Source organism: Phycomyces blakesleeanus (assembly GCF_001638985.1).
Source record: "Phycomyces blakesleeanus NRRL 1555(-) unplaced genomic scaffold PHYBLscaffold_1, whole genome shotgun sequence".
Taxonomy (NCBI): Eukaryota; Fungi; Mucoromycota; class Mucoromycetes; order Mucorales; family Phycomycetaceae; genus Phycomyces; species Phycomyces blakesleeanus.
The window spans coordinates 1711537-1737541 of NW_017265134.1; the positions used below are offsets into that span (position 1 = coordinate 1711537).

At 35.7% G+C, this 26005-nt stretch overlaps 7 protein-coding genes across 7 annotated transcripts; 2 read left to right on the top strand and 5 right to left on the bottom strand.

Annotated features, from left to right (window-relative positions):
- Nucleotides 1-3058: 3058 nt before the first annotated feature.
- Nucleotides 3059-3982, top strand: PHYBLDRAFT_161431 (hypothetical protein; the record flags this gene model as incomplete). The annotated part of the gene is made up of 4 exons (XM_018434400.1): nucleotides 3059-3214; nucleotides 3302-3434; nucleotides 3486-3610; nucleotides 3683-3982. 4 exons carry the CDS (start codon nucleotides 3059-3061, stop codon nucleotides 3980-3982), a joined length of 714 nt encoding a protein of 237 aa, XP_018298829.1.
- A 2416-nt stretch (nucleotides 3983-6398) lies between these two features.
- On the top strand, nucleotides 6399-8726 carry PHYBLDRAFT_161433 (hypothetical protein; the record flags this gene model as incomplete). Its single annotated transcript, XM_018434401.1, has 7 exons — nucleotides 6399-6482; nucleotides 6592-6637; nucleotides 6694-6794; nucleotides 6908-7186; nucleotides 7260-7935; nucleotides 8163-8297; nucleotides 8389-8726. 7 exons carry the CDS (start codon nucleotides 6399-6401, stop codon nucleotides 8724-8726), a joined length of 1659 nt encoding a protein of 552 aa, XP_018298830.1.
- Nucleotides 8727-11631: 2905 nt separating this feature from the next.
- Nucleotides 11632-12510, bottom strand: PHYBLDRAFT_129395 (hypothetical protein). The gene is made up of 4 exons (XM_018429285.1): nucleotides 12483-12510; nucleotides 11946-12285; nucleotides 11786-11855; nucleotides 11632-11717 (listed from the first exon to the last, which is right to left on the bottom strand). The coding sequence occupies exons 1-4, from the start codon at nucleotides 12493-12495 to the stop codon at nucleotides 11703-11705; spliced, it is 438 nt and encodes a 145-aa protein (XP_018298831.1). The 5' UTR covers nucleotides 12496-12510; the 3' UTR covers nucleotides 11632-11702.
- A 1278-nt stretch (nucleotides 12511-13788) lies between these two features.
- PHYBLDRAFT_184454 (Zn(2)-C6 fungal-specific transcription factor) lies at nucleotides 13789-17641 on the bottom strand. Its single transcript, XM_018438935.1, has 5 exons — nucleotides 17500-17641; nucleotides 17251-17356; nucleotides 16197-17081; nucleotides 14946-16125; nucleotides 13789-14858 (listed from the first exon to the last, which is right to left on the bottom strand). Exons 1-5 carry the CDS (start codon nucleotides 17544-17546, stop codon nucleotides 14608-14610), a joined length of 2469 nt encoding a protein of 822 aa, XP_018298832.1. The 5' UTR covers nucleotides 17547-17641; the 3' UTR covers nucleotides 13789-14607.
- A 466-nt stretch (nucleotides 17642-18107) lies between these two features.
- PHYBLDRAFT_176550 (C2H2-type zinc finger transcription factor) lies at nucleotides 18108-19763 on the bottom strand (the record flags this gene model as incomplete). Its single annotated transcript, XM_018437797.1, has 12 exons — nucleotides 18108-18272; nucleotides 18347-18366; nucleotides 18436-18511; nucleotides 18596-18720; nucleotides 18786-18833; nucleotides 18904-18948; nucleotides 19057-19089; nucleotides 19153-19203; nucleotides 19305-19315; nucleotides 19385-19439; nucleotides 19514-19560; nucleotides 19726-19763. The coding sequence occupies 12 exons, from the start codon at nucleotides 19761-19763 to the stop codon at nucleotides 18237-18239; spliced, it is 585 nt and encodes a 194-aa protein (XP_018298833.1). The 3' UTR covers nucleotides 18108-18236.
- Nucleotides 19764-21992: 2229 nt separating this feature from the next.
- PHYBLDRAFT_138347 (hypothetical protein) lies at nucleotides 21993-24145 on the bottom strand (the record flags this gene model as incomplete). Its single annotated transcript, XM_018429974.1, has 3 exons — nucleotides 21993-22297; nucleotides 22480-22561; nucleotides 23909-24145. 3 exons carry the CDS (start codon nucleotides 24143-24145, stop codon nucleotides 21993-21995), a joined length of 624 nt encoding a protein of 207 aa, XP_018298834.1.
- A 1182-nt stretch (nucleotides 24146-25327) lies between these two features.
- On the bottom strand, nucleotides 25328-25924 carry PHYBLDRAFT_161438 (hypothetical protein; the record flags this gene model as incomplete). The annotated part of the gene is made up of 3 exons (XM_018434402.1): nucleotides 25328-25479; nucleotides 25659-25773; nucleotides 25871-25924. The coding sequence occupies 3 exons, from the start codon at nucleotides 25922-25924 to the stop codon at nucleotides 25328-25330; spliced, it is 321 nt and encodes a 106-aa protein (XP_018298835.1).
- Between the last annotated feature and the right edge of the window lie 81 nt (nucleotides 25925-26005).

Genomic DNA, 26005 nt, shown 5'->3' on the forward strand with positions numbered 1-26005 from the left:
TGGTATAAAAATAGAGTTTCTGTACACGGAATCTCCGGAGAAGCCACGGTATTTTTTTTTTCTTTTTTTTTCGTTTTTCTTTTTTATTTCGATTTGCGGTTTTGTAATTGAATCCTGCATTTGGAAACCCCCCAGGATTTACGCTGACAAAAAGTAGGTTTTATCCAATCATAGCTCATTTTACAATATATCAATATCACATTTGCCTTTATTACTCCTTTTATTAAACGCCTTTTAGTTTATATGTTTATATTTATATACGTATATGTATGTATGTGCTTAATAATTTTTGACAAAGTTTCGAAGACTTGATAAAAAAGGTAATAAAAATTGTTAAAATCAAGGTTTGGGCCAATCAAATTATGTCCATTACATCATAAAACGCGATATCTTTGAGTAAAAATAGGACAAAACAAAACCTTGGTATAAGAATACTTATCTAGTGAGCGCCTCGCAGCCAGTATATTTGATACTGTAAATGTAAATATTAAACTAACACAAATGATCTTGTAGGTGACAAATATAACATTCTTAAATATTCTCTAGAAATAATCTAGTTGAACGCTGTACAGTATATAGTTGTCTGTCTGTGCGGGAAATTTGATATTTTTAGGAAGATTTAGAGTACAACTTTTGTCTGTAGCTCAATACGTTATACAAATTCATACTAAAAAGACTGGGCTTCTTATTAATGTGCATGTACATTAAGTAATATTTTGTAAAAGAAAGAAAAGCCATTTAAGTAAAGGAATAGGTGACAGAAATAGAGATTAATCGCACTAGCTACTAAAAAAGAAAGAGAAACTATAGTCCAGTGGTGTCCCTTTTTGTGATCTTTTGACAAGCGGACAGGAACAATGAGAAATGAGAATATTCCGATCTTGATTCATTGTCAAATATATCAGTTCAGTCTATTGCTTACTATAGAGACTATCTGCGTAGATCAAAGCTGTAAGTCTGTCCTGCCATTTTCTTGGACAAACCTCCTTCTTCTCCTTCTTCTCCTTGAATAAAATCCAGAAGGGACTATTTGTACTTGTGTGCATCAGAACCTGTACTTGTAACCTAAACATCTTATTTACCTTCTTTTTAAAAACATGGCTTCAGTCGAAATAATTACAAATAAAGTAGAGAAACTCGCCGAAGTATGCTGTAACTGAGAGACACTTTTAAAGCTTTTGTAACAGTCATAATAATACTGAGGGCCTTGTGTTTGTCAAATGAAAGATCAGTTTGTAAATAATCATATTTTAGTTATTTATTTATTTTTGCATTTCGATATAGTTATCTTTAAGCTTATCAGTTACAATAGACTTTGGTTAGTTAAAGTGATTTTTTGTCTGTGACACCATTTGATTAAAGTAAGAACCAAACGATTTAATTCATATATTTCCGTGTTTGTTTGGCTTTATACATGTCATTTCTAATGATCCAATGATCCTATGTTGTCTTTAAAATGCCATGATTTATGTAAGCTAACTATCAAAAGCATCTCTTATTATCCGAGGAGAGGTAAGCTACCTTTATCTTATAATCTATCCCCTATTTTTCTTCCGCTATTTCGTGTGAGTATCAGTATTCCTTAAAAATAACAAACAATAAATTTACCAAATAAAAGCAATAATTATTATTTTCCACCAAGCTAAAGGACAATAAAGATGTGGACTACATAATATAGACAAAGCTAGTTTCAATTTAGTAATATCTTTCAAGCCAATACAGTACCATATATGTTTAATACCCATTTATCCCAAACAAACGTGTGGCTACACATATTGTATAAAACAACACTTATTGAAGATATCTGGCGATCTAGCAAAGAAAAGAAAAAAGCGTATTGATTTTAGGAATGGTATATACTTGAACGCTTGTGGTATGTACAAACACCTTTGAGCCACATAGTACTGTAATTGGTTTCACAAAAAAAGCTAGTACTCTTGCTTTTATTAATTCACGTCTATTATCTTGTTACTGTAATAGAGAAAAATCTACAAGATTTAAATTTGCCCATGAGCCCTATACTCTCACACCATTTCTGCTGATCCTTTCTTTTGACAATGTTAGCATATCTTGTATAAGAAAATCTGAAACTACAGGATCTTCTTCATTTTCTTTTTTAAAGATGTTCAAAATCCATCTTGTGGTTTTATCCACAAAGTGATATATCGTTAGGCATTGTTTTCACGCTTGATATCTGAGAAGATAATATCCCAAATATTTACCAAATGACTTATCAAAATGCATAAAAAGCAATCCTTTAAGGTTTCATAGCAACCAACACACTTTAACATGATCTCATAATGCTCTGATTAGTATACGACGGGGGTTTTATTGACTATAAATGCAATAATTTGATTTTTATTGACTGTGCCAGACTGAATTTGCCAATCATCTCATCTCATTAATAATATATAGACTATATTTAACTAATTTCTATACAGAGGGCTATATTTATAGACAAGAAGACTGTATTAAAATAAAGTGATCAATTATAAATGTCTCCACTTTACACATTTTAGCTCGTAAGTAACAAGGTTATGTAGAGTTTTTTTTTAAGAAAAAATAAAAAATATATTCAGTATTAAAGAATATACATTAAAGCGTTATTAAAAGGTATTAGTGTTTAAGGATACTATAGTTAAGCAACATTGAACTGAAATGGTAGAGAATGTTCTTGCTCATTTGCTTGGAGAGTCATATAAACGAGTAAATAAGAAATCATCTTTCTGTCGTGTACCATTTTCATTTAATATCTAGTTGACATTAAGACTTGATTCCCAGAACCAAGGTATAATTAAAGACATGTAAAGAAAAATAAAGTAAATTGACCAACTAAATATCAGCTTACATTGGGTATTATTCAGTATTATGCAAATGACCCATTTGGTTGTTTTAAATAACTAGAGAATTAATCTTGTCCTAGTTTAAAAATTAATAAAGTTCAAATTGTGTACGCTCTGCGCTCCGATCCCTATAGCATTAAGCCACTGTGACAGGCTTGACTTTGTCAGTTACTTGTTCAATGAGCTGATTGTTTGAATTAAACTTAATCAACACCATGAACCAGACAAAGCAACCAACACAGGGTAGCAATACTACACAGAATGAACCCAGGCAAAAATACGGAAAGCAAAAAACAAATAAAGGCAAAAGTCTTGATAGTATGTCCAAGATTAAAAAGCGCATTAGAGATGTCTCTCGCACATTGAAAAAAGTATGAATAGCGAATCAGAACATTGAATCTCGCCAAAACAAGTACATTTGATTAAAAGGCTAAGTTTACTCTACCTGTTTATTGTAGGGTGCTCGCACAGCTAAAATTAGAGTCGAATCTGAGAGACGCATTAGAGCTTTGGAATACGAATTAGGCGAGAAGACGATTGATGCACAAGAACAAAAGAACGCAACTGCTTATCACCAAGTTAAGCATATCGGTAAATATGATTTAGTTTTCCGTTTAATACAATTTAACTAAATTCAAATAGAGCGAAAAAAGGCAGAACGTAAATTGGCTCAAGCAACCTCTGCCCTGGAAGCAGCATCAGAGGAGGACAAGGAAGAGGCAGAGAAGCTTGTAGAGGAGCGTAAAATTGACTTGTTGTATACAAAGGTAAAACAAAGAATAGCAGTAATTTATAAACCGAAATGTTTTTGCCTTTTTTTTCTAATCTTGGTTATATAGCATTTCCCCAAGAGTTTACCTTATGTATCTATTATCAGCAAAAGTGACGAAAAAAAGCAAAACACAACACGGGAAGAAGTACGAGAGAAGATCCGAGAGAGTATTAAGAACGGCGAAGACTTTACAGACATGCAAAAGTTCTATCGTGACAAGTGTCGGGCATGGTTGGAGAAGTCCAAGAAGATTCCTGCTGCAAAGCCCGTGGATGTGGATGAAGAGGCACCCGTAGATGATAAGATGGACGAAGATGAAGATAGTGATGCTGAAAAGGATAGCAAGAAGGATGACTTCTTTGAATAAAAGTTATGATGGCCGCAATCACAATACAAGGTCTCACTGGTGAATGCATTAAAAATCTAGCCAACAGTGTTTTTGGGCGTGCTCACTATAGAACAAACAAACAATATAGAATCTTGGTGGAATCCTCAATAAAAAAGAGACACGCCATGACATTTTCTTTCTGCTCATTCTTTGTTCGATTCTTTTCTTTTAACGGTACACTAATATAAACTACTATGACTATCCAACAAGACTCTTCTAGTAAACAGATGATCAGATCTGTCCAAGGCCACTTGGGAAATCCAGCCAAGCATTTCCTCCAAGTTCCTTCGCACTCTGCCTTTCATGCTTTGCCCAGCTCAGAAATCACCGCTCCAATGTACGGTATTCAACAGCCAGTTAATCTTCTTGATCTGGAATACAACGACGAGGCATACGAGTCTTTTGATGAAGTTGCATCCGTTGCTGGCTGTAATAATACCAGAAACTTATCAATCAAGGTAAACGATCCTCACAATCGGAGGATTGATTTTTTTTGGCTATCAAAGTTTGAAATCTTACTCTTCATTTACACTAGACCCAAAACTTCAATGATGGGTCTGGTGTTAGCCACGGAGCCTATGATTCAGGCTCATCGACACCTGGATCCACTAACCCTGCTTTTCAGTCTTACCGACAGTCTTATCAAGAACAAACTTTCCGAACACATAACTATCAGACCCCATCTCAAATATCGTCGCGTACCGGAGACACTGTGACCACCCCGCCCTATTCTTCCACTAACGCACACCATGGAACGAATCTTCAATCAACCTACACAACCGATAATAATGTATCTCGTCCTATGGAACCTCTCCCTTTACATTCCATGGCCCACTGGCAATCTTGCTACAACACAACAACCAATCAATACCAACCTAATGGTTCATCCACTCTTCAGTCGGCTTTCCAAAGTGTATCATCTATTCCAGCAACCCAACCTCAGATTCTATACGACACCCCATCTCTTTATGATACCGCCCAGAATACACGTTACACTGGTGACAAAGACACAAATGCTTATTACACATCTATACCTTCTAGCAACGACTCATTAGAAGTCCCTTCTTCCGATGATATTGCTACCACTGCAAGGCTATACAATCTCAGCCAATACTCTCAAGTACGCTCTATTAGCGACGATTCCCAGAGTATAATTGAAAGTAATGCTACATGTCTTTCGCAAACAAATGATCCTTCTACTCAGAGTGTTCGCAGTGATATGGTCAAAACCAAGGGAAAATCGAAATCTTCATCAAAGCATTCCAATACTTCTATGGCCATGTTCACACCTTCAACTACTTCCTATATTAACACAGCTGCCCATCCTTATGCCCAAATGCTTATGAATCTATCTGGACCAGGGTCGTACTCTAATGTTTATCCTGGAAATACTTATCCAACAAATACGTCTTCTTACTTTTCATCCCCGTACCCACTGTCGATTTCGTCTTATACCAATGGGGCGTCTTTTCCTTCTTCGACATCTTATTCTACTAACAATTCCTTCAGCAACACTGCAGTATCTACAGCCAACTCTTCTTATAACCAATCATCAACCAACGGTATGTCACACTCTATCTCCGCACCTAGTAGCTGCTCCAGCTCCACCTCCGAGTCGCGCCGTGTACGCTCTAAGGCTTATGAGGCCGAAAGCTCGACCTACGCTCGCAGAGCTTGTGTAGCTTGTAAGCAGTCTCATGTCGCTTGTGATATTAAGCGACCTTGTCATCGATGCGATCGACTCGGAAAAGGAGACACGTGTGTGGACGCCGAAAGAAAAAAACGTGGACGACCTTGTGGATCTGGAAAGAAAAGAGTGCTTTGAATAGATGAATAGAGAAAGTCATTCTTATGATCACTTATGAATTTAGACAAGGATTTTTGAGCCATACTTGATTGACTGTTCTACAATGAATAAGTAAAAAAAAGGAAGTATGCTATGCATGTTATATTTTGCTGAGTTGTTTCAAAACGAATAAATAAATAATATATCTGAATTAAACATTCTGCTGGTATAAACTAATGCATACACACACAGACACAAATGCAACAGTAAACCGTGATAATGACATATTGACTTCTTTTACCTTGTCAGAAGAAGCTTTGATTGGATCATACCTCTTCACCGTCATAGTTATAAGCTAAAAGTCATAGTAGAGGACCATTAAAAGCTGAGATTGTATATAAGCACCCAATAAATCATCACATACTTCTTTTCTTTACTATGTTATTGGTTTGTGGCATACAGATATCCTGCAGCCGTAGATACCGCCTACCGATTTAAGCAAGACGACTTTTTAGAACTGGCGTATCAATTTGTTCTTATATTTACCAGTTCATTCGAGAAAAAGAGGTTTCTTACCTTTCTTAACAGTTTCTATCACAAACTTTATTCATGATCAAATTCCACAAGCCAAGCAACCCTTTCAAAGGGATTGATCCACGTACAGGAGCCGTAGGAGCAGAACTCCTTCTTTTGGTAAGCAGTCTATACTTTTATATACAATTTAATACAGGTTAAACGGTTTGTTTTATTATGTGTATTAATAATCGTTGTATACTAATACCTACAAACCCAAATATTCCAGGTTGTGAGCCTTTTGATGCTTATTCTTGGAATTATATTTACACCATGTGAGCTTAGAAAATGATGTCTTGTATTTGGCTATAACTCAAACTTTTTCACATAGCATGGGCCTATCTAATGAAAATTGGCGACTTGTACACTTACATGGGCCTCTTAATCTTGACATGTTTGTGGTCCGTTGTAGCAATTATATTTTCAATTAAGGTAAACACTAATACATTTGATAAGCTATTGTTGTATTATCTATTTAGAGAGATTTTTTCATAGTTTAGACAACATTCTAATACATGGGTATTTTTGTTTTGTTTTGTTTTAAGCGCTCAGGCAAGGGTGTTCGTATTGCCACTATTGTATTGGCTGTACTTACAGGTTGTCAACTTGTGGTTGGCTTTATTCATGCAATGCTGCTTTATATGTACTATCGTCCTTCCATGATGAGCAGCTGTTTGCAGCGTCAGCCAGCACGTCTGTTTATGTGGTCTCTTGGATATGATAATGTACCAGAGATGGTGAAACTTCACCAAGAGTGCGATTCTCAGTGGACTAGATTCGCAGCCTGGAGAATGATTACTTGGGGAATTATGACTCTCTTCACAGTAAGTTCTCAATAAAATTATTAGTACTATGCGCTTGTGTATATGTTCTTGTTCTAATAAAGTGTATTAAAAGGTTCTCACTTTGCTCGCTGTGCAAGGCTATTCTCGTCATTTGAGACCCCATTTGGCACTCCGCTCTAGTGAGGATGCCTCTATGGATCCATCCTACGAAAAGCAAAATCCCGAAATTGTTCGGGCAGACTCTATGCGCAAAGACCGATATACTGATGATGTCAATCAAGGACTTTTGGAGAGCAATCATAGTGAAGAAGAGATGACCAATGTGCCTCCTGCTTATCCTCAAGACTCTAACAGTCTTGCTATCGCCAGAGACATGTACAAACAGCGCCAGAAACTATATGCTGAGATTGCTAAGCGTCGTCATGCAAGAGAAGGATCCACCCGTCGATCAAGAGCTATGAACTCCCGACGCCAGATGTCTAATGGATCAGTCCACCCACTTGACCTCACAAGCCCTTCTGAAAACGGAAGTCTTAACTCTGCTGTTATGAAGGACATTGAACAAGGCGAGATTAAAGGTGGTGTTGAAGATCCATCTTATTCTTCTGAAAACAATCAATATGAAGACCCCGCTCATCAGTCTTATGCTGTTATTGGATCCCAAACTGGAGACCATCGTGATTCATTTTCAGCTGAGAAAATAGAATATGACAACTACCGTGCAAACAATGCTTATAATTCGGTGGACCTTACGGACAGCCCGGCAGGACAGCCTGTACAGCCTGAAAGTATACATTAGCTTTACTACTTTGTACCCATACTTTGTATTTATCTACCTCTCCCCAGGCACCTGACTCTCGTTATGTTAAGAGTTACAGGTTGTCTTTGGGCAACTTAATAATAAAATACTGTCTTATACAAAAATTAAATCCTATATATTCAATTAGTAACCCTACATTTAGACTTGACAGCAAAGAAATAATAATAATTAGTCATAAATACACTATATCAATAGCCAGCTATGCAGAACAGTATGAGTTCTTGTCATTAGAGTGTAACGCAATCTTGTTGAATATTTCACTATTTATTGGCCTTACGCATATCGTGTCTTTCTCTTTCTTTCACCAACTTATATTTCTAGAGTCTGACAGTACGAGGTGGTAAGTAATCCCCATCCACTCTTTTTGCAAAGCAGAATAAAAAATATTTATCAATATTTTGTATCTTTAAGAACCAGATAGAGTTATTCCATGCTGGCAAAAAGGTCACAATTTGTGGTCTGGTAGAACCAAAATGTTACCCCCCACCAGGAAATGTCGTCTCACTAAAATTAGCGTCCAGGCTTCCCCTAAAGCTCTCCTATAATTCAAACCCGGACAAAGCAGCCAATGTACTTGGAATGACGTTCTCTTCTGGTATGGAAGATGTTTCACTTGATTCTTCTACTTACCCTCAGTCTCAAGGTATTGGCCATAATAAAAGTCAGAACGAAACCAACCAAGATCAGCCACAATTAAATACAAGCAATACAATGCTAGAAGAAGAAGAGGGCAACAACGACAGAGATCGTTTGGACTAAAGACTAATTAATAGAAACACACAATATATACAAATATTTAAATTGGAAATATGTTATTTTATTTTATTTCTTTATCTTTAAATAAATATAAAAGCCTATTACCTTATCTTTTGTCTTTTCAATCTACCCTACAGAAAAAATGTGACGAAATCAAACTTGGCTAACAAGGGTATAATTTAATGCCTTTCCTTCATGTCTACAAAAGATTTATAAAGACAGCTTTTTTTTGTAAAGTATTCCTTGCTAATGCCTTGTAGAAAAAAACGATTGGAACATGTCTAAGCTTTCTTAAATTTAACCTTTATTTTACAATAAATATCTAGATTCTTACTCTTTTCTTTATTAAATATTCGCTTTATTCATAAAAATATCTTTAAATAAGTATATTTTGAAGAACCTTTACTTTGCTTCCTTTTCTCTTAGAATTGTCTTCTTTTGAATGATACCAATATTAACTAATTCTTGGATGGTAATTTTGGTATACCTCTTCAGACTGAATCAGTATAGTGCTTGAGGCTATTAAAAAAATTTCGCTTTATGTTTCAAGAAATATTGGATCACCTTGTAAAGCCTGTATAATATTTTTTATGTGGACAGAGCCAAACAAATAGCATATTCTTATAATTCTAAGTATTATTGATTTTGTAACATACAAGCTTTAGAAAATAAATATAACAACAAGACTTGTGCGAAAAACTTTATCCACAACCGTTGCCTATAACACTAACTTGAAAAAAAATAGGAGGGTTCAGAATAAGAAAATATTATGATAGTGACAGGTATATAGATATATAATGTTCTCCGAATAATCTCATTGTATTTCATTTTGACTGTATTCGTTCTTTTAAGCTTGACCAGTGGTATCATATTGTCTTCGTTTCTTGGCTATATGGTCCAATGTTTATTGTTATAATTAGTATTGTGTCTTATTATTTGTCTATGTAAATATATATCCACTTACGATCTCTCAAAACACTATATGCAGCCGAAATTTTTTGAAACTTATCATTTGCCTTTTTCTTCTCTTCTGGATTGGAGAAGCGGTCGGGGTGGTTTTTCATTGCCAATCTACCAATATTTTCAGCACAATTTATCTAAGCTTAACACTTTTTTTGCTTCATTTTCATAAGACAATCTTACCCACGAAAGGCTCCTTGAATATCTGCAGTCGTGGCGCTGGGACTAAGGCCAAGAGCCTCATAATATCCTTTGGGATCCTTACTAGCACCTCTTGACCATGAACCAGTACTTTCATGAGAGCTCTCCGACTTCCATGCCCTATAACGTCGCTGCTGTTCAAATGCATCATATGAGCCTATCCAATCATCATCCCACTGCTTAGGATCATTCTCTTGGCCCCGAATCTCCCGAAGTCTGATAGTATCACGAAAACGTAATGATAATATAGGAAAGTAGAGTGTCAAGAGAGAAGTGGCCAAGGTCGGAAGTACAACACCCAACTATAATCAATTCAATATTATCATATTAGCTCTCTCGTTTTCCGTCTCTTTTCTCTCTCGCTCTCGCTCTCGCTTTCAAGTCTTTCAAATTTACCCAGAATGAGCCATTAACTCCACCCCAGCCAATACCGCCTGTCATGGCCATAATGGATCCAAATCCAATTGAGGTCACCAAGGCCACACGCTCCCAGTTATACACTCGTAATCCTCCAACGCTCAAATCACAACCGTTAATAAACGTTCTAAGATCACGTCCAAGATAACGAATGGTGTAAATATAAGCTGGATAATAGACAGGGGAGACCTTGATATTACTTAGAGTAACCCTGACATCTAATAGACGCGTCTGGTCACCACCATAAGTTTCTCTGAGAAACTGATCTGCGTATTCTTCTTCTTTAGTTTGAATGTATTCTTTTGCAAAACGCAAAGCTGTGGCAGGATAAAGTTTGTAGGCCTGAACACTTCGAACAGTAGGTGCATTTGGATCATCCCCGTCTCGGAACCTGGGTCGATCCAGAAGGTCAGGTGAAAATTTAACAGCTTGACTCAAGGCCTGTCCATTACGAATTGGGTTTACAAATCCGCGTCGATACTTGTGGGAAGCATAAACCTGCAGTCCCGGATGAGCTTGTGGAACATAACTGCGTTGAAATCCATGGCGGTTGGGAACCCATGCCCAGTCAACTTCCCAGCGAGATTCATGGGTTTTTGTTTGAGGGTTGTAATAAGACCTTAAAACACTCCGGCCCTAAAAATTGGGCATACAGACACAGAATATATATATCCAATCCAATACAATACAATACAATAAAGTTCATTTCACTTCTTTCTTTTTTGGTAATTGATAAACTATAAACATAAGCCAACAACGTACAACTTGGGCTTGAACGATCTCAGACCGAACATCAGCAGACACGACCCAAAATGGCAAGAACACTTCTTTAGGTGGGCCTGCTCGAGACACGCGTAATGAAAAGAAACTGTGTCCATGGTAATCTTCAAATGTCTGTTGTGATTTACATTAGACTATGAGAACTTGTTTTGAAAAGAAGCCGGTCACCTTTTCAGCTGCTTTGATATGTTGTGTGAATGGAATTGCTTTAAGTTTATCAGCAGCTGGACCTTGTTTAGAAGAGTATCTTGCGAATTGGATCAAATAAATGTGCTTTTGCCTTGGCTTTATCAAAAACATCATGCTCAATAAACAGAAACAAATTTAAACAAAAATAAAATAAAATATAAAATAATAGATCCACACTATAATAAAGCAAACTAAAATATTCAATATTTCCTTCTAAGGTATTGTTCTCCAAAACATTGTGACTATAAGCAATTACTCAAAGTATTTGAACTAATGACAGTCGAAATAATACCAGACACATACACACACACACACACACAAGTTTAAGCATACTGCTGAATTCTTACACAGACAAATATATATATTAATGCATTTGGTAATGATGAAGAACAATTCTTTTTATTATTATTATTGATGAGTCTCAACCAACGTTTAGATGAAGCCGATCTAAAATTATTAAAATAGGTAAGTTTGCTGTCCAATTGTACCACTAATAATAATTCATTGTATTTTACCTTGTTGGCGACATCAAGAGCATCGACATCAGCAGTCAAACGGACGAAAGCCTTCTTGTAACCATCGGGTCTAAAATAATAGTGAAATTTATTAATCACTCGAAAATTCTCACAGAAAACCAAAACCAAAAAATACTATATAGTGTATTAAATATCTTACCTGATAAGGGTGTTGATCTTAGCAGCCTCGACGTCATAGAGTCTCTTGACAGCATCCTTGATCTGAGCCTTGTTGGCCTTGACATCGACGATGAAGGTCAAGGTGTTATGCTCCTCAATCTTCTTCATGGCAGTCTCAGTGTTCAAGGGCTGACGGACAACGCGGTACTGATCCATGCGAGGGGCATGGGGGATCGACTTGCGAGCGAACTTGGGCTTACGGGCCAACTTCAAGGTCTTGGGGATGTGGAAGTGGGTGGAGGTGCGGACCTTGCGAGAGGTCTGTCCACTGACACCCTTGAGGGCGGACTTCTTGGCAGCGAGAGCCTTGGCCTTAGGAGCTATAACACACAAATATTACACATATATGTATTAAGCGCCTTGAACTCGAAAATTTTATTTGGGAAGCCATCCATCTGTTGGTTTATCGAATCCATCCGTTTGCAATATATGTTGTTGGTATGTAATGTTGCTCGTAGATGGTAATGGATGCGGTATCTATCCTAGTGTGTTGATGTTCTTGGATTCGATGGATTACCTTGAATTGCCATTGTAATCAACCACGTAGAAAGGAGGAAGGCAACCATACGCCGCCCCGCCCAAGACCATCACACAGTGCGGTGCGGGATGTATCACGTGATATGTGACGTCGATTTTGAATTAATCCCTTTTTTATTTTTTATTTTTTTTATTTTTTTATTTTTTTTAAATTGCAATGAATTGGTGGGGCACAATTTTAGAGCTTAAATTGGTAAAAACAAAATAACAATAAAAATAATAATACAGAATTTGTTCAGTATACTTTAATTTGATAAATATTTAATGCATCAATATAGACTTGTATGACAAGAAACATAATTTATTGTAATATTCTTCCTTATTTGATATTGTTATTGTTGACATTTTGAAACAAGGGATGTTAGTGGCGTCAACACAACTGCAGGAGAAAAGGGGATAAGAGTGATAGATAGTTAGATATAGAGAGGTATGTATGACTACATTATATATAAACAAATCAGTATTAATATCATTATCAGTAATCTGTGTGTACTAGGAATTATGCCAAGATCTTTATACGCTATATACTACTTGGCATTCAAAATGGTACTGCTGAGCCATAGTTTTCTTTTACGGATAAAAGGGTAGCCATTTAAACATAAAGTGCTTTATCTATCAATATATTAGATATTAAATTTTAGCGTCATAAAAAGTAGTTTGATCCATATTAAGTTGGGTCACAGCTCTTATTTTGGTCGTGCCTGTTGTGGAGTGCTGTTATGAACGGCTAAGCCCAAGCTTAACGTCGGTACAACTTTACGCTCATCATTTATGGTACCTTTAAATAAAGCTAGTGAAGTGAAATAAATAAATAAATATAAAAGGACAATGGATCTCAGTTCTATTTATAACCAACGTCGTACACTATTGCCAAGCAAGACAAACTAGATAAAACCGGGTCCTTTTTTTTCATTAGTTTCTTCTCTTCCTTCTCTTTGAATTTAATATAATATCTACTATGTACGCACAAAATTCCCACTCTGATCCATATGCTGGACAGTACCCAGCCCCACCCCCACCCATAGATGAACATGTACAGCCCTCTTTCTCAGTTCCTATGCCTACTCCACAGCATAACCCACCTCCAGTCAGTCTTACAGATCGATATGTTCCCCAGCAAGAAGCATTCTATTCTGTTCCAATCTCACAGCCAACCCCTCCACCAATCGAACCAAAAGTAAATAATTATCATGACCCTTATGCCATACCACTTCAAACCTACGAAGCCGATCAAAGACAAGCATATTTCCAACAACAACAACAACAGCAACAACAGCAACAACAACAACAACAACATATCCCACCTGCACATTTTTACCAAACCACACCAGTACATCAATCGGATCAATATTATACACAGTACCAAGAAGAAGAAGATCATGAGGTCTCTCAATCACCCGAATCACCCATGGTACAGCACCAGAAGACCAAGACAAAACCGTACAAGGAAACACAACTAGAATTAGGTCCAAAGCGAGCACCAAAAGATGAAGCCGAATCATACCGCCCTAGACCTTACTCAGATGACCGTCGCAGTAGTAGCTGTAACTGCTGCTGCTACAACCCTGCCCTTACATGCTGCTCATGTTTCTGCATGCTTATAGCAATAGCCTTTTGCGCAGGTGGAATTGCCATGGTTGTATCTGCTAAGGTTATCAGTGATCAGTGCAGCACAAAGTGCACAGACCTTGCCGAAAGCATTCCAGGCAACTCTGATCCGTGCCCAACTCTTTGCGGAAAAGTTGCCCATGATGCACTGTTCTATGGTGGTATTGTTGTAGCCGGCCTTGCTGGCCTTTCTATAATCTGGAGAGCAGTTATGTGGACCTGTGCTGGTTATTCAAAGCGATAACTTTAGGATTTATAGGAGTAATAGTAATAGTGATATTAATAGTAGTAGTAGTAGTAATACGCGATATTTTTATTTAATTATATAATATGTATATATTTGTGAATGAGTGAATGTCGTTTTTTTGATTGGTGAATGTTGTTGTGAAAGTGTGAGTGTGGAGTGTATTAGAATGGAATGAGATAAAATACAACCTCGATAAAGAGGATGGAAAATAACAAGGTTGAATGCAAAATGAATCGCCGACAGAGCCATGTTACCACATTTGGCGAATGTCTGATCGGTCGGGCCGGACACCATTAAATGTTTGACTCATGTCCGGCTGATTCAATGGTTGATTCATTGGTTGACTCAGAGCCGGGCCGGACAAGTTAGCGTCAGCCCGAGCCTGTTGTTGATTTCGGTGACTAAAGTAGTCGTTCCATTCATCAAAGTCAAATGAAGTTGGCATACCCCAGAATGCGGTCCCAACTTGATCAAATGGTCGGCTAGACTGGCCGTTATTATCTAAAGGAGTATGTTGTTGTTGTTGTTGTTGTTGTTGTTGTTGTTGTTGTTGCTGTTGTTGTTGCTGTTGCTGTTGCTGTTGTCCACCTGAAAATGACATTGGTGGTAGTTGAGGATAATCAAACTGAGACTGAGACTGAGACTGAGACTGAGGTTGTGTAAGGGGAGGATAAGATGGCATACCACTCTCTTCAGAAGACACACTTTGTACAGAGGTTATATTGGAGTTGTAATTTACAGCTAGGTAACCGGGTTGTTTAAGAGTCATGCGTCGGTCTACATCAATTGGGTGTCGAAGTTCTTCAATTATGTCTGGTATGGCATCAGGAATAGTATCAGGGGAATTAGGGACGGCAATAGACATGGGTGCCTGTACTTTGATTCTCTCTGATTGTCTAATGTAACTATCGTCAACTGCCTCAAGGTTAATATCCCTTAGACCAGCTAGTTCACCCAAAATATTGCAGTGACGAGCGGAAGTGATCCATGTAGCTTCAATTTCATCCATGGCACGGATGATCTTGTTAATACTGATTTTGGCCTCAAACGCAAACATACTGTCGTCTGAAGCAGCATCGTTAATAAAAATAATTCCAGCCGTGAACATAAAGTATAATGAATAGTTGTTAACATTCTTTAGGCGGCCCTCAGCCATCAGGGACTCTACAATGTCAAGAATCTTATTTGCCGCAAAACTGCAAATCGATGCCGAAGGAAATACAGATGGAGATGTCGATTGAGTGGGACCTGGAATGAATGGGCGGTGAAGAAGAATTAGGGTGGTGTAGAATAGCATATGAACCTGGCATAATTCAAGTGAGGGAGCAGGTGCCTTTTCGTTGAGGCGACTGTTTGGTGGGCGATATTGACAGTTTTGTGGAAGTTTGGCCATCCATTTATTCAAACCGCGATCGAGTGATGAAATAACGCTGTCAGGGGATGCCATGACAGACAATTGTTTTCGTCCTTTAACTGTGTATAAATCTCTCAGTACGGCCCCGAGTAGTTCGCAGAGTTTAATGAGTTGGGTAAAATTTTCGATAATTCTCGGCGAATGTCCAACGTCGTCTTCGTCGTCTTCGGTTGGATAAGGTGTATCATAATCTCGTTCGTCGATCATTGGTGCGCGTCCGTGCATGCCACAAGTCAGTCGATCGAGAACGAAACAGCAGTAGAATAATCGTTTGCGTTCTTCTTTTTCAGTTGCTGATAGGTCCCAATCATTACAATTCCTGTTCAAACCGAGATTCTGCCCCATTCTTAATGCCTGATGGTAGCAAGAACAATTATTTTAGACTTTTAATAATAAATTTAAATCTCTTCAATTAGATTACTTACTAGTCCACTATAGAGCCAGCCGCGGATATTCTTGAGAGCGCCATTTTGATGGCTACTGAGCAACAAAAGAGATTGTACAGTTGACACTTTGAAATCGTCCCATTCAAGATCTAAAAGAATTCTTGCTCGTTCGAAGAATAAATCTCCAGCAGTGTCGGGCAAGTTCGGGTCAGCTCTGACTCGTATATCCGGTGAGATGCGTGAGGCTACAGCGTAGATGGAATTTAACAAGAGAGGGGCTGGTTTTCGGTCCTTGCTCTTGAAAGCCTCCAAAAATGATTTTTTGTGTAAAAGTGGGACAAGGGGATAGAAATGGGCAAAGTACAGATCTAGTAGATGCTGAGACAGGTCGTCTGGGGGCATTTCAAATGGGTCGACTGCCATTGGGTAGCCAGATGGCTTTCTATTCTCTGCTCTTGCACGGTATCCGCGAGAATTGAAGTGAAAGGCTCCATTCTGGAAGTTCTTGCTACTTCTGAGCATGTAATAGCCAGAAGATTTTCCATAGTATCGGAGTTGTCCACTTTCGTCAATTGAAAGATTTCCAAGATTATCGTTTGCTGTCTCTGCACCACCAAAGTTTGAAGGGGTGGCTGTAGATGAAGATGAAGAGGGCGGGTCAGTAGATTGGTGGCGGTGGTTGTTGCTGTGGGTGTGGTGGTCTGGATAGGGCTCTACTTGGCCTTCTTCATATCCAAGAGTCATGGTTCGTCTCATTGGCCGAGGTCGAACGAGTTCTCCATAGGCTGTTTCCAATGGTGCATTTAGTTCGGCCAAAATTGCTTGTGATCTCGGATCGTCTTCTTGTATGATGCTGCCCAGCAGTGCTTCAAGTCTGTGCAACCGGCCTTCGATTGCTTCTATGTAGCCCTTTGGCGGACCTCTCTGAATGGTAGCCAATAGTAAAATAGAGCAAAGTGGAGATGTTTATTGATGGAAAAATCGATCAGTGACAAGTAATTGGATATGCCCCTCTTAAAAATCAAAGACAGTCCAGCTCGCTGTACGAAAGCTGGATAAACAATCAAGCCAAAGGTATCTGGTGAAGATTTACCTTTTTTGTGGACTCCTTGTAAGTGCAACCGAGACTAAGAGAAACACAATTTCCACAGACGGGTATTGTTCCGTCACATTTGACTTTTTTTCGTCTACATTGTTCACTATATGTATATGTATATTGTATAAGTATAAGTGAATAACATACAAAGATATAAATAAAATAATTGAAAAATTTCAAGTCAAGATCATTAAGGATGTAATGAGATAACTGACATGTGTTGATTAAGAGTGATGACAAACTTACCAGGCCTTGCTAACGCGCTGTCGTTTATTTGATGCCTCCTCTGACATTTTTTTATAATATTATTAATATTATCGGCTCTCTTTTATTAAGTATATGTGTGTACGAATATGTATATGTATGTTTCTATCGACAAGACTCAAACGGATAAAGAAACAGGAGCCTGGAATTCTCTATGGACAACTTGTTTGGCCTGTCCCTGTCTTACACTGGTACGTAACAATTTCCTATAATGGAACATCCCTCTAAGCGGTGATAAACAGCAAAGAAGTAGTACCTCCGTCATAAAAAAAACTGAGCGACGTAATAAATAAATAAATGTATATAAAAAAAACATATCTCCTACACACAGTCTGGATATTTTCACACACAAAAATATCATTATGTTTTGATCATTTAAACAGCCATTTTTGACGCCAATTGATAGTACTTGAAGACGTACAACAGCTTACTTTCATTATTAGCCTAATCGTTTGACTTCATCTTGATTGGTGTGTGTTATAAATAGTGAATTTTTAGGATACCTGAAACAAGATATGAACCCAGATATGAATCATCTTTAAGGAAATCTAATCAGAAATATCACAGTTTATTATCATTTCTTTTTTTTTAAAAAAAAATAATAGTAATAATAATTAAAGCATAAATAAATCATTCCATAATGTACGGTATAATTATGACACAAACATCTTTAGATAATACAAGCATTTATCAAAACAACATGATAGACGCTGTTTATTTCATTCATATTCAACAAAATGCGTGTGCCCAGTAGACTAAGAAAATCATAATAAATTGACAGTAAATAATGTGTATCTAACAAGCAACCATTGACTACATATCAACTTACAGAGGCATGCATTTGGGCATCTGTTAACAGAGCATTAGTATATGTATATATGTATATTGTGTACTAGACTCAAGTTGAGAGCAGCGTACCTTTTTCTCCCACCAAACCTTTTTTACACTGTTGACACTTCAAAGTAAAGTTGGTAACATCGGTATATTGATGGCTCTATATAAACCAATCGTCAAATATATGAGATAATAAAGCAAAAGAAAAGAAAACTCAACTATATACACACACAACCAAGTATACCTGACGTAAAACTGTAGCAATACTTTGGGCTGCCTTGAAAACAGATTCATCGTTTATTGGGAATCTAGTTTGATCAAATTCCATAGGGCCGTCTTCTATTGGTGACATAGCAAGCGCATCATAATCTAATAATAATTTTTGATATTAACTTTTGTTAATCTTCATCATTCACCATCTCAAGGATACTTGCGGATTCCACTGTATAGAATGAATACTCGCTCTGGATAAAGTCCTTCGCCTAAACAAGGTGTGTATTGATCAGAAATAATACCCTTTTTCTTTGTTTAATCTTACTCTAAACAATTTACCAAATCTATCCACACGACCTGTCTGTACATCGATGCTATCAATTTCTAAGCATATGAAATTACACATATAGATATGTATAGATATGGACCAAAAGAAATTTGTTAGCCTGTCCACAAAATGAATAGAATAAAAAGGATATTCAAGATACGAACCGATAGAAAAATACTTGGAAAATATAGATAATTCTGAGGCAAGAACAATTAAAGTTAATACAGCAGGATATTGCATATATAATCAATTGAACTTACCAATAGCTCCACCCCAAGATGCATCCTTTTGAATCCACTCAATGTATTGCTCTGCAAGCCAAGATTTTTTTATTGTTATTAACTTTCTCTTGAAAATAACCTGTCAGTAGAATAGAATAGAATAAAATACAATAGTAAAAGAATCAACTAACCTCTTGGCTTCCTATTATTTTTATATTAGCATCCAATGCACATATCTTAGAGTTATTTGTACCTATAGGCTATTACTTACCCTAATGTCACATCATCATAAGTGATAGGATCTTCTGCAATGGCATTTGCAATTACTGCAAATAATAAAGAGGCATTCTCTTAATATATACATAACGTATAATAATCATTTACTGGCAATTACTCCTACCTTTGCGTAAAATCGATGCTTTTGAGACATCTCTCTCGAGTACATATCTATAATACATCTGTTAAACCCTGAATATATTTCTATGTGCACTTTGTTCTGATCTATGAATATACCCTATATATATATATATATTGGTAGAAATTAAAAAAAAAAAGGTCAATCAAGTGTTGATTCATTCGTATCTTGGCTTATAATCTAAATATTGTATTTTACCTATGGACCTGAACAGGCACGAGTTATCATCATCCATAACCTTTTTTATTTATTTTTATTGTCACAGTCGATTTAGCATGAAGTACATTTTATTTTTCATTTTATAAAAGATCCAAATTACTTACTCTTAACATCACAATTCCATTTTCAGTCGCTACTCCTTTTATATCTTTTGTGCTGCTAGGTGGGGGCTCCACCACACTGACTATGAGGGCATCGCCGTCTCTTATTCCAGCTATCTTCAAATTAGGAAGATCATTTAATGGTTTTGGAGGATATCCACCCGCCACTAAGTATGATACCAAAATAAATAAATAAATAAATAAATAAATAATATAGCTTATGAATTTATGAATTTTCTATTATATCTTTATCTACCTTGAATAGAACGATAAGAATTGACACCGATAGCAGTTGCAATAGCCTTTTGAAGATCTACCATGGTACTGTTCGGTGTGATTCCATCAATAATTGAGATGCCCGTAGCATGACGAATGCGTAATCTCATTTTAACGTTGTAGTTTTACTCTTCGCTCTTTATTTAAATTGTGAGATGAACGCGATGAATAGAACCAAACCAAAGAACTGAATTGAACTAAAATGTAAGAAAAGGGGGGGTTCGCTTGCAGGACCTTGTTTTATGGTTCACCGGGAAGCTACCTAGGACAATCTTGCCAAAATTGGAAGGTGTATGTGACTTGTAATTGGCTAGAAATCGGTCTTGTCTCTTTCAGGGATAATTGCTTGATCAATTCCGCTTTCTTGGTACTGTATTATGATATCCACAACAAGAGAAGGCTAGCTTTGAAGACCATTTTTGGTTTGTTCTTGATATAATATTGACTTTTTTTGCAATAATATATATATGTGTATGTACATATATGCATATAATCTTGAGCTCTCATGAAATAAATTTGGCATTGATCATCCGCACATAGGCAGCTGACATATGTAATTCAAGTAAATACGTTACCAACGTATAATTGAGTTAACTAAATTGAATATATAGTCAAGATATGGAAATATTGTTTTAGCACATCAAATTTGTCTCTATTATTAAAGCCATTCACTCTCAAAAAGATGATTTATTTAGATGGTTTTGCCAAGTACCTTTGCATGAAGCACGTATTACTACAGAAAGAGTGCTGTATATTGTTTAAATTAATTAAACAGTATTATTCAATTATTTATTAGCTCTAATATTTACACACCATAGCTTGCTGACCCAAATAACAATACATATTATATAATAATTTTGAGTGCTAAATACATTTTCAATAATGTTCTCTTGCTCTATACATACATAGTACATACACTAGATGATTATTATATATATGTATACAAGAATTAAAATTATTTTACTACCATAGATTCGATACTCTAATTTTAAACATTAAAATATCATAATTCTTAACTGATATGAGCCTAATTTACATTTATATATATTTAGTTTCACGGTATACTTCTATTATACGAGCTAATGCTGAGACGTGCTGCATTCGTTTATGAGGCAAAGTGGTTCAAACCGTTCAAAAAATAGAATATCCGTCAATATCTTCCAGAACCGCACTAATCAAAATATCAGACATTGGTAGTTTGGGCTTGTGATAAAGATAAAAAGAAAAGTAGAAGTGATATGTAAGGATGGTCTTTATTGCTTTTACCTTTCGATGCTTATATAAATATTTTGCTAATTAATAAAATAAGAGAATTACTGAGGTATTAGTAAGACGTTGGGGTAAAATATACTTCTTTTAATTATTAACAGTGTTAAAGAAAGAAAAGAAAAGTAGTCGACCACATTTGGGTTTATTGTTACAGATTCGTATGATTTTTGATTGATTACTGGATCGCCTGTAACAATTGCGTTCTTCCCAAAGATATGGTCTACTTAATTTGCTTATATTATCATTACAAACCAAATTTGGAAAAACAGGATACACTTTTACTAGCTGAAATGTGGAAAGCACGTGAAAATTTTTAGTGTCGAACGAAAGCATTAAAGCACTTTAATTATATTCATAAAAATATCTACAGATATTTTTCTAGAGTGTTCAAATACTCTAGATATATTAGCCTAAAAAAGAAGGCATTCATCAGAAAAGTACTCTATAGGACTTAGTATAGATGAAATTATTTTATGAGAATAATAAGTCTTTAGAGTCAATTATATCATATTTTATATAAAAAAACTTATATTTATATACAATTTTATGGAAAATAAATATAAAATTAAAAAAGTATTTAAATATACATAAATTGTATATTAAGTAGAAGAGGAGGAAGAAGGAGGAAGAGTAGTAGTAGTAATAGTAGATTCTCTGATGCTCCGATGGTATGAAGACTGGATTTGATCACCTTCGCTCCTGTCCATACCAATTACATTAGAAGAATTTGTTATAGAGATAGTATCAGAAAATCGCACTGATCGTGCCCTTGGCTGTTGAATAGGAGCCACTGGTTCCTTTGCTGTTGCAGACCCAATCTCCAGAGAGTCCACCATTTCACAGTACCAAGTACTGGCTGAGGAAAATTCACTGATAAGGATTGATTGGGTGGACATTGGAAAAACTTGATAAAAATAAGTGTCAAGATGAGGAACAAGTAATTAACGGAAAGAACGCCTTTATATAGGGATTCGAATGTACTATCGATGTGAGACAGTGGATCTGAATAAACTGACCGCCACTTTGGAAAATACATATGTTCTCTTGAATACTAATTAGCAGCGCGTATTATTTATCTATTAATACCATTTTGTATCATGCAATATGAAGTATTCTTTTTGGTACTGATGCTCACAACACCATGGGTTTTTACGGGCGAAAGTAACCACTAGTAAATTTACCTGTCATGGAAGCTAGCTATTAATATATAAGACAAGTCAAAAGCTAATTATTACTAGGATATTAATGCATACAGCATTTTATGCTTAGAAATTGACCGTGTATATATGCAAGGCCACTCTACAGAAAATTAACAGTAGATCATATTAAAATGTATAGACACAGCAAGTTGTATGGACATGTAATACGCTTGACATTACCAACATGTACGCTGTTTATTATGTATACTATATCGTGCAGTTATTGTAATTAAGACATAAAAGTTGCATTTATATGATGGGTGTGTATTATTCTAGAGATACAACAAGGTTACATTAAAGAAATATGCCAATATTAATACTTCAAAATATCTATGCGCTTCTATCAAGACAGATATTGATTATACACATTATGAAGCAAATGTCAATTAAACGTATATTTATTGATAGCACTGCACTTTTAGAAATTAATTCTAATATATTGGTCGATTATTTATAGCTTGGTTACCGAACTATAAGTGCGAATGGTAATCCTTATTTATCATATGTGTAGTTGTATAATCCAACTTAAGCTCATTACATACTACATAACCCAAGATCTCATCTAGTACTTTAATAACATGAATATCGATGAACAAAAATCCAAATGTTACAAACAGATCTGTCAAATGTAAGAACGTATATAAAGTACCACAAAAAGAGTTTATTTAATAAAGTCGATTATTTAAAGTGTAAATAAAAGAGAGTTTTTTGCAATAAAGTTGACTTATATGAGGTCAAATGTATACAGCTACCAGCTAACTAGACCTGTAGTTTCTACCTAAAGAAGCAGGATTTCAGAATGTAACAGTGTAGAGAATGTAAATCGATTGTATTTCTTTTAAAGCTAACAGAACATATAATGTACTTAGGAGAGTAGAGTCTAATGTGAAGCAATTCTATGTAGGGATATAGTTGTGTTTCCAAAAAAAAATTAACACAGGCTGGATCTATTGTTACATATTATTATAATTTTATATTGGTATTTGTATTGGATGTAATAATTAGATTTCTCTCAAAGATATGTCCTCTCCAGTGTGTTTATTTCATCATTACAAGAAGGGTTTAGGAAAATAAAATATCTATGTACTTTCTGGAAGTTGGAAGGCATGTGCAAAATATTAATATCAAATTAAAAGAACTTTGGTTATATTCAAGATAAATACAAATTATTTTAAAAGTCTAATAACTTTATATGATGAATCAAACCAGATTGTATATATATATATACAGTTTATTAAGAAGTGAATAAATAAATATACAGAGATAGTATATCAAGAAGATGATGAGGAAGGAGGAGGAGAAGAAGAGGCTCTAACATTCCGTTGGTATGCAGATTGAGCCTGACCAATTCCACTTTCGTTCAAGACAGTTGTATTGGATGAATTGTTTATAGAAACAATATTCGAAAACTGCACTGATCGTGCCCTGCGCTGTTGGCTAGGAGCCACTGGCTGCTTCTTAACTGAGGACCCAACCTCTAGAGAGTCTACCATTTCACAGTACCAAGTACTGGCAGAAGAAAATTCGCTAATAAGGATTGACTGGGTAGACATTGGAAAAACTTGATAAAAAGAAATGACAAGATGAGGAACAAGTAAGCAATGGAAAGAACGCCTTTATATAGGGATCCAAGTGTACCATCGATGTCAGACAGTGGATCTGAATAAACTGACCGTCACTTTGGAAAATACATATGTTCTCTTGAATACTAATTAGCAGCGCGTATTATTTATCTATTAATACCATTTTGTATCATGCAATATGAAGTATTCTTTTTGGTACTGATGCTCACAACACCATGGGTTTTTACGGGCGAAAGTAACCACTAGTAAATTTACCTGTCATGGAAGCTAGCTATTAATATATAAGACAAGTCAAAAGCTAATTATTACTAGGATATTAATGCATACAGCATTTTATGCTTAGAAATTGACCGTGTATATATGCAAGGCCACTCTACAGGAAATTAACAGTAGATCATATTAAAATGTACAGACGCAGCAAGCTGTATGAACATGTAATACACTTGACATGACCAACATGTACGCTTCTTATTATATATACCATAGCGTGAAACTTTTGTCATTAATGTAAAAACAGATTAAACAATCTATTTGATGGATATATCTTGTATTAGAAAAACAATAACCTTGAGTTAAAGAAAATTATATGGAGATGTTTGTATTTCATAATATTCACGTCCTTCTATCAAGATAGATATTAATCTCAATTGTCATATACCAAATGTGAATTAGATGTACACTTAGGTAAAATACTTTTCTTTTAAAAAAATAGCTTTAATATGTTGCGTTTGTCTTCAAACTTCCGTCTGGTCCAATTTTATCATATCTTTACTAATCTTCCTTATATCAGCTATATAAGCAGATTTATTAGGTATTTTTCTAGGAAGAAGTTAATTGTTACAGATGGTGTTGCAATCAATCAAAAATTACAAGAACTTTAATAATGAAATCTTACAGTGTTGATCTATTTCTACTTCCTTTTCTTTATTATTATTAATTACCTAAAAAAGCATAGTGTATATCAAAAGCTCAGTGATATCTTACTAATTATTATCTTGATTTATTAATTAGCTATATATATATAATCCTTGAAGGATGAAATCAATAAAAAATATCCTTCCACATCACTTCTATTTTTGCTTTATCTTTTTGAGAGAACAAGCTAGCGACTACTAATATTTGGCCTAAGAAGCTGTTAAAGAAAATCGATATTTATTCTAGTTTCTTTTTAATATCTTGGACGACTTCGGCATATAAACTAACACGTCCCGTCGCACAACCATTCGAGGTTTCATTAGCTTTTAAGTATGTACAGCTTGATTTTTTTTCAGATAAGCGGATAATTTGGGAAGCTGGAGTATATACTGTAATAATATGGATATTTAAGAAATAATATTACAGCTTCTTATATAAGCGTTTGGTTTATTGTTTTAAGATATCAATTGGTTAATAGCTGGTTATCACTGATGTAGTGTGATTTTTTTTTTAGTGTTTGGTGTGTGTGTGTGTGTATGTGTGTTACGTTCCTGAGATGTGATCTTACCAGGTTCATTTGCAATTATATGATCCGCTCTGGATCGTGGGGTTTGAATTTTATTCGATTGTGGTGTATATACCAAGCTTATAAAAAAGCTAACTTTTATTGAGTCGTTGTAGCGCTAGAAGTAATATTGTTAGAAAGCATTTATTCAACAAAGCTGGCATTAACAAACAAACGATCATAAAAATTGTATTGATACATTACTCCCGTTTTACCATTAGAATAATACAGCATATCGAATGTACTTCTTTATTGGACTCACATAACATTATAATATTGCGTTCTAAAAAGGCCTTTTACTATTGTAAGTGCAAGGATATATACATGTATAGCTTTTGTATATATTCTAT

Coding starts and splice junctions, on each gene's coding strand:
- PHYBLDRAFT_129395 (XM_018429285.1), bottom strand. Junction 11,856..11,945: donor AAGATCAACACCCTTATCAG/GTAAGATATTTA, acceptor CTATTATTTTAG/ACCCGATGGTTACAAGAAGG.
- PHYBLDRAFT_184454 (XM_018438935.1), bottom strand. CDS start 17,546: ATGTCAGAGGAGGCATCAAATAAACGACAGCGCGTTAGCAAGGCCTG. Junction 16,126..16,196: donor GCTGGCTCTATAGTGGACTA/GTAAGTAATCTA, acceptor TGCTACCATCAG/GCATTAAGAATGGGGCAGAA. Junction 14,859..14,945: donor ACCACCAATGTCATTTTCAG/GTGGACAACAGC, acceptor ATACTCCTTTAG/ATAATAACGGCCAGTCTAGC.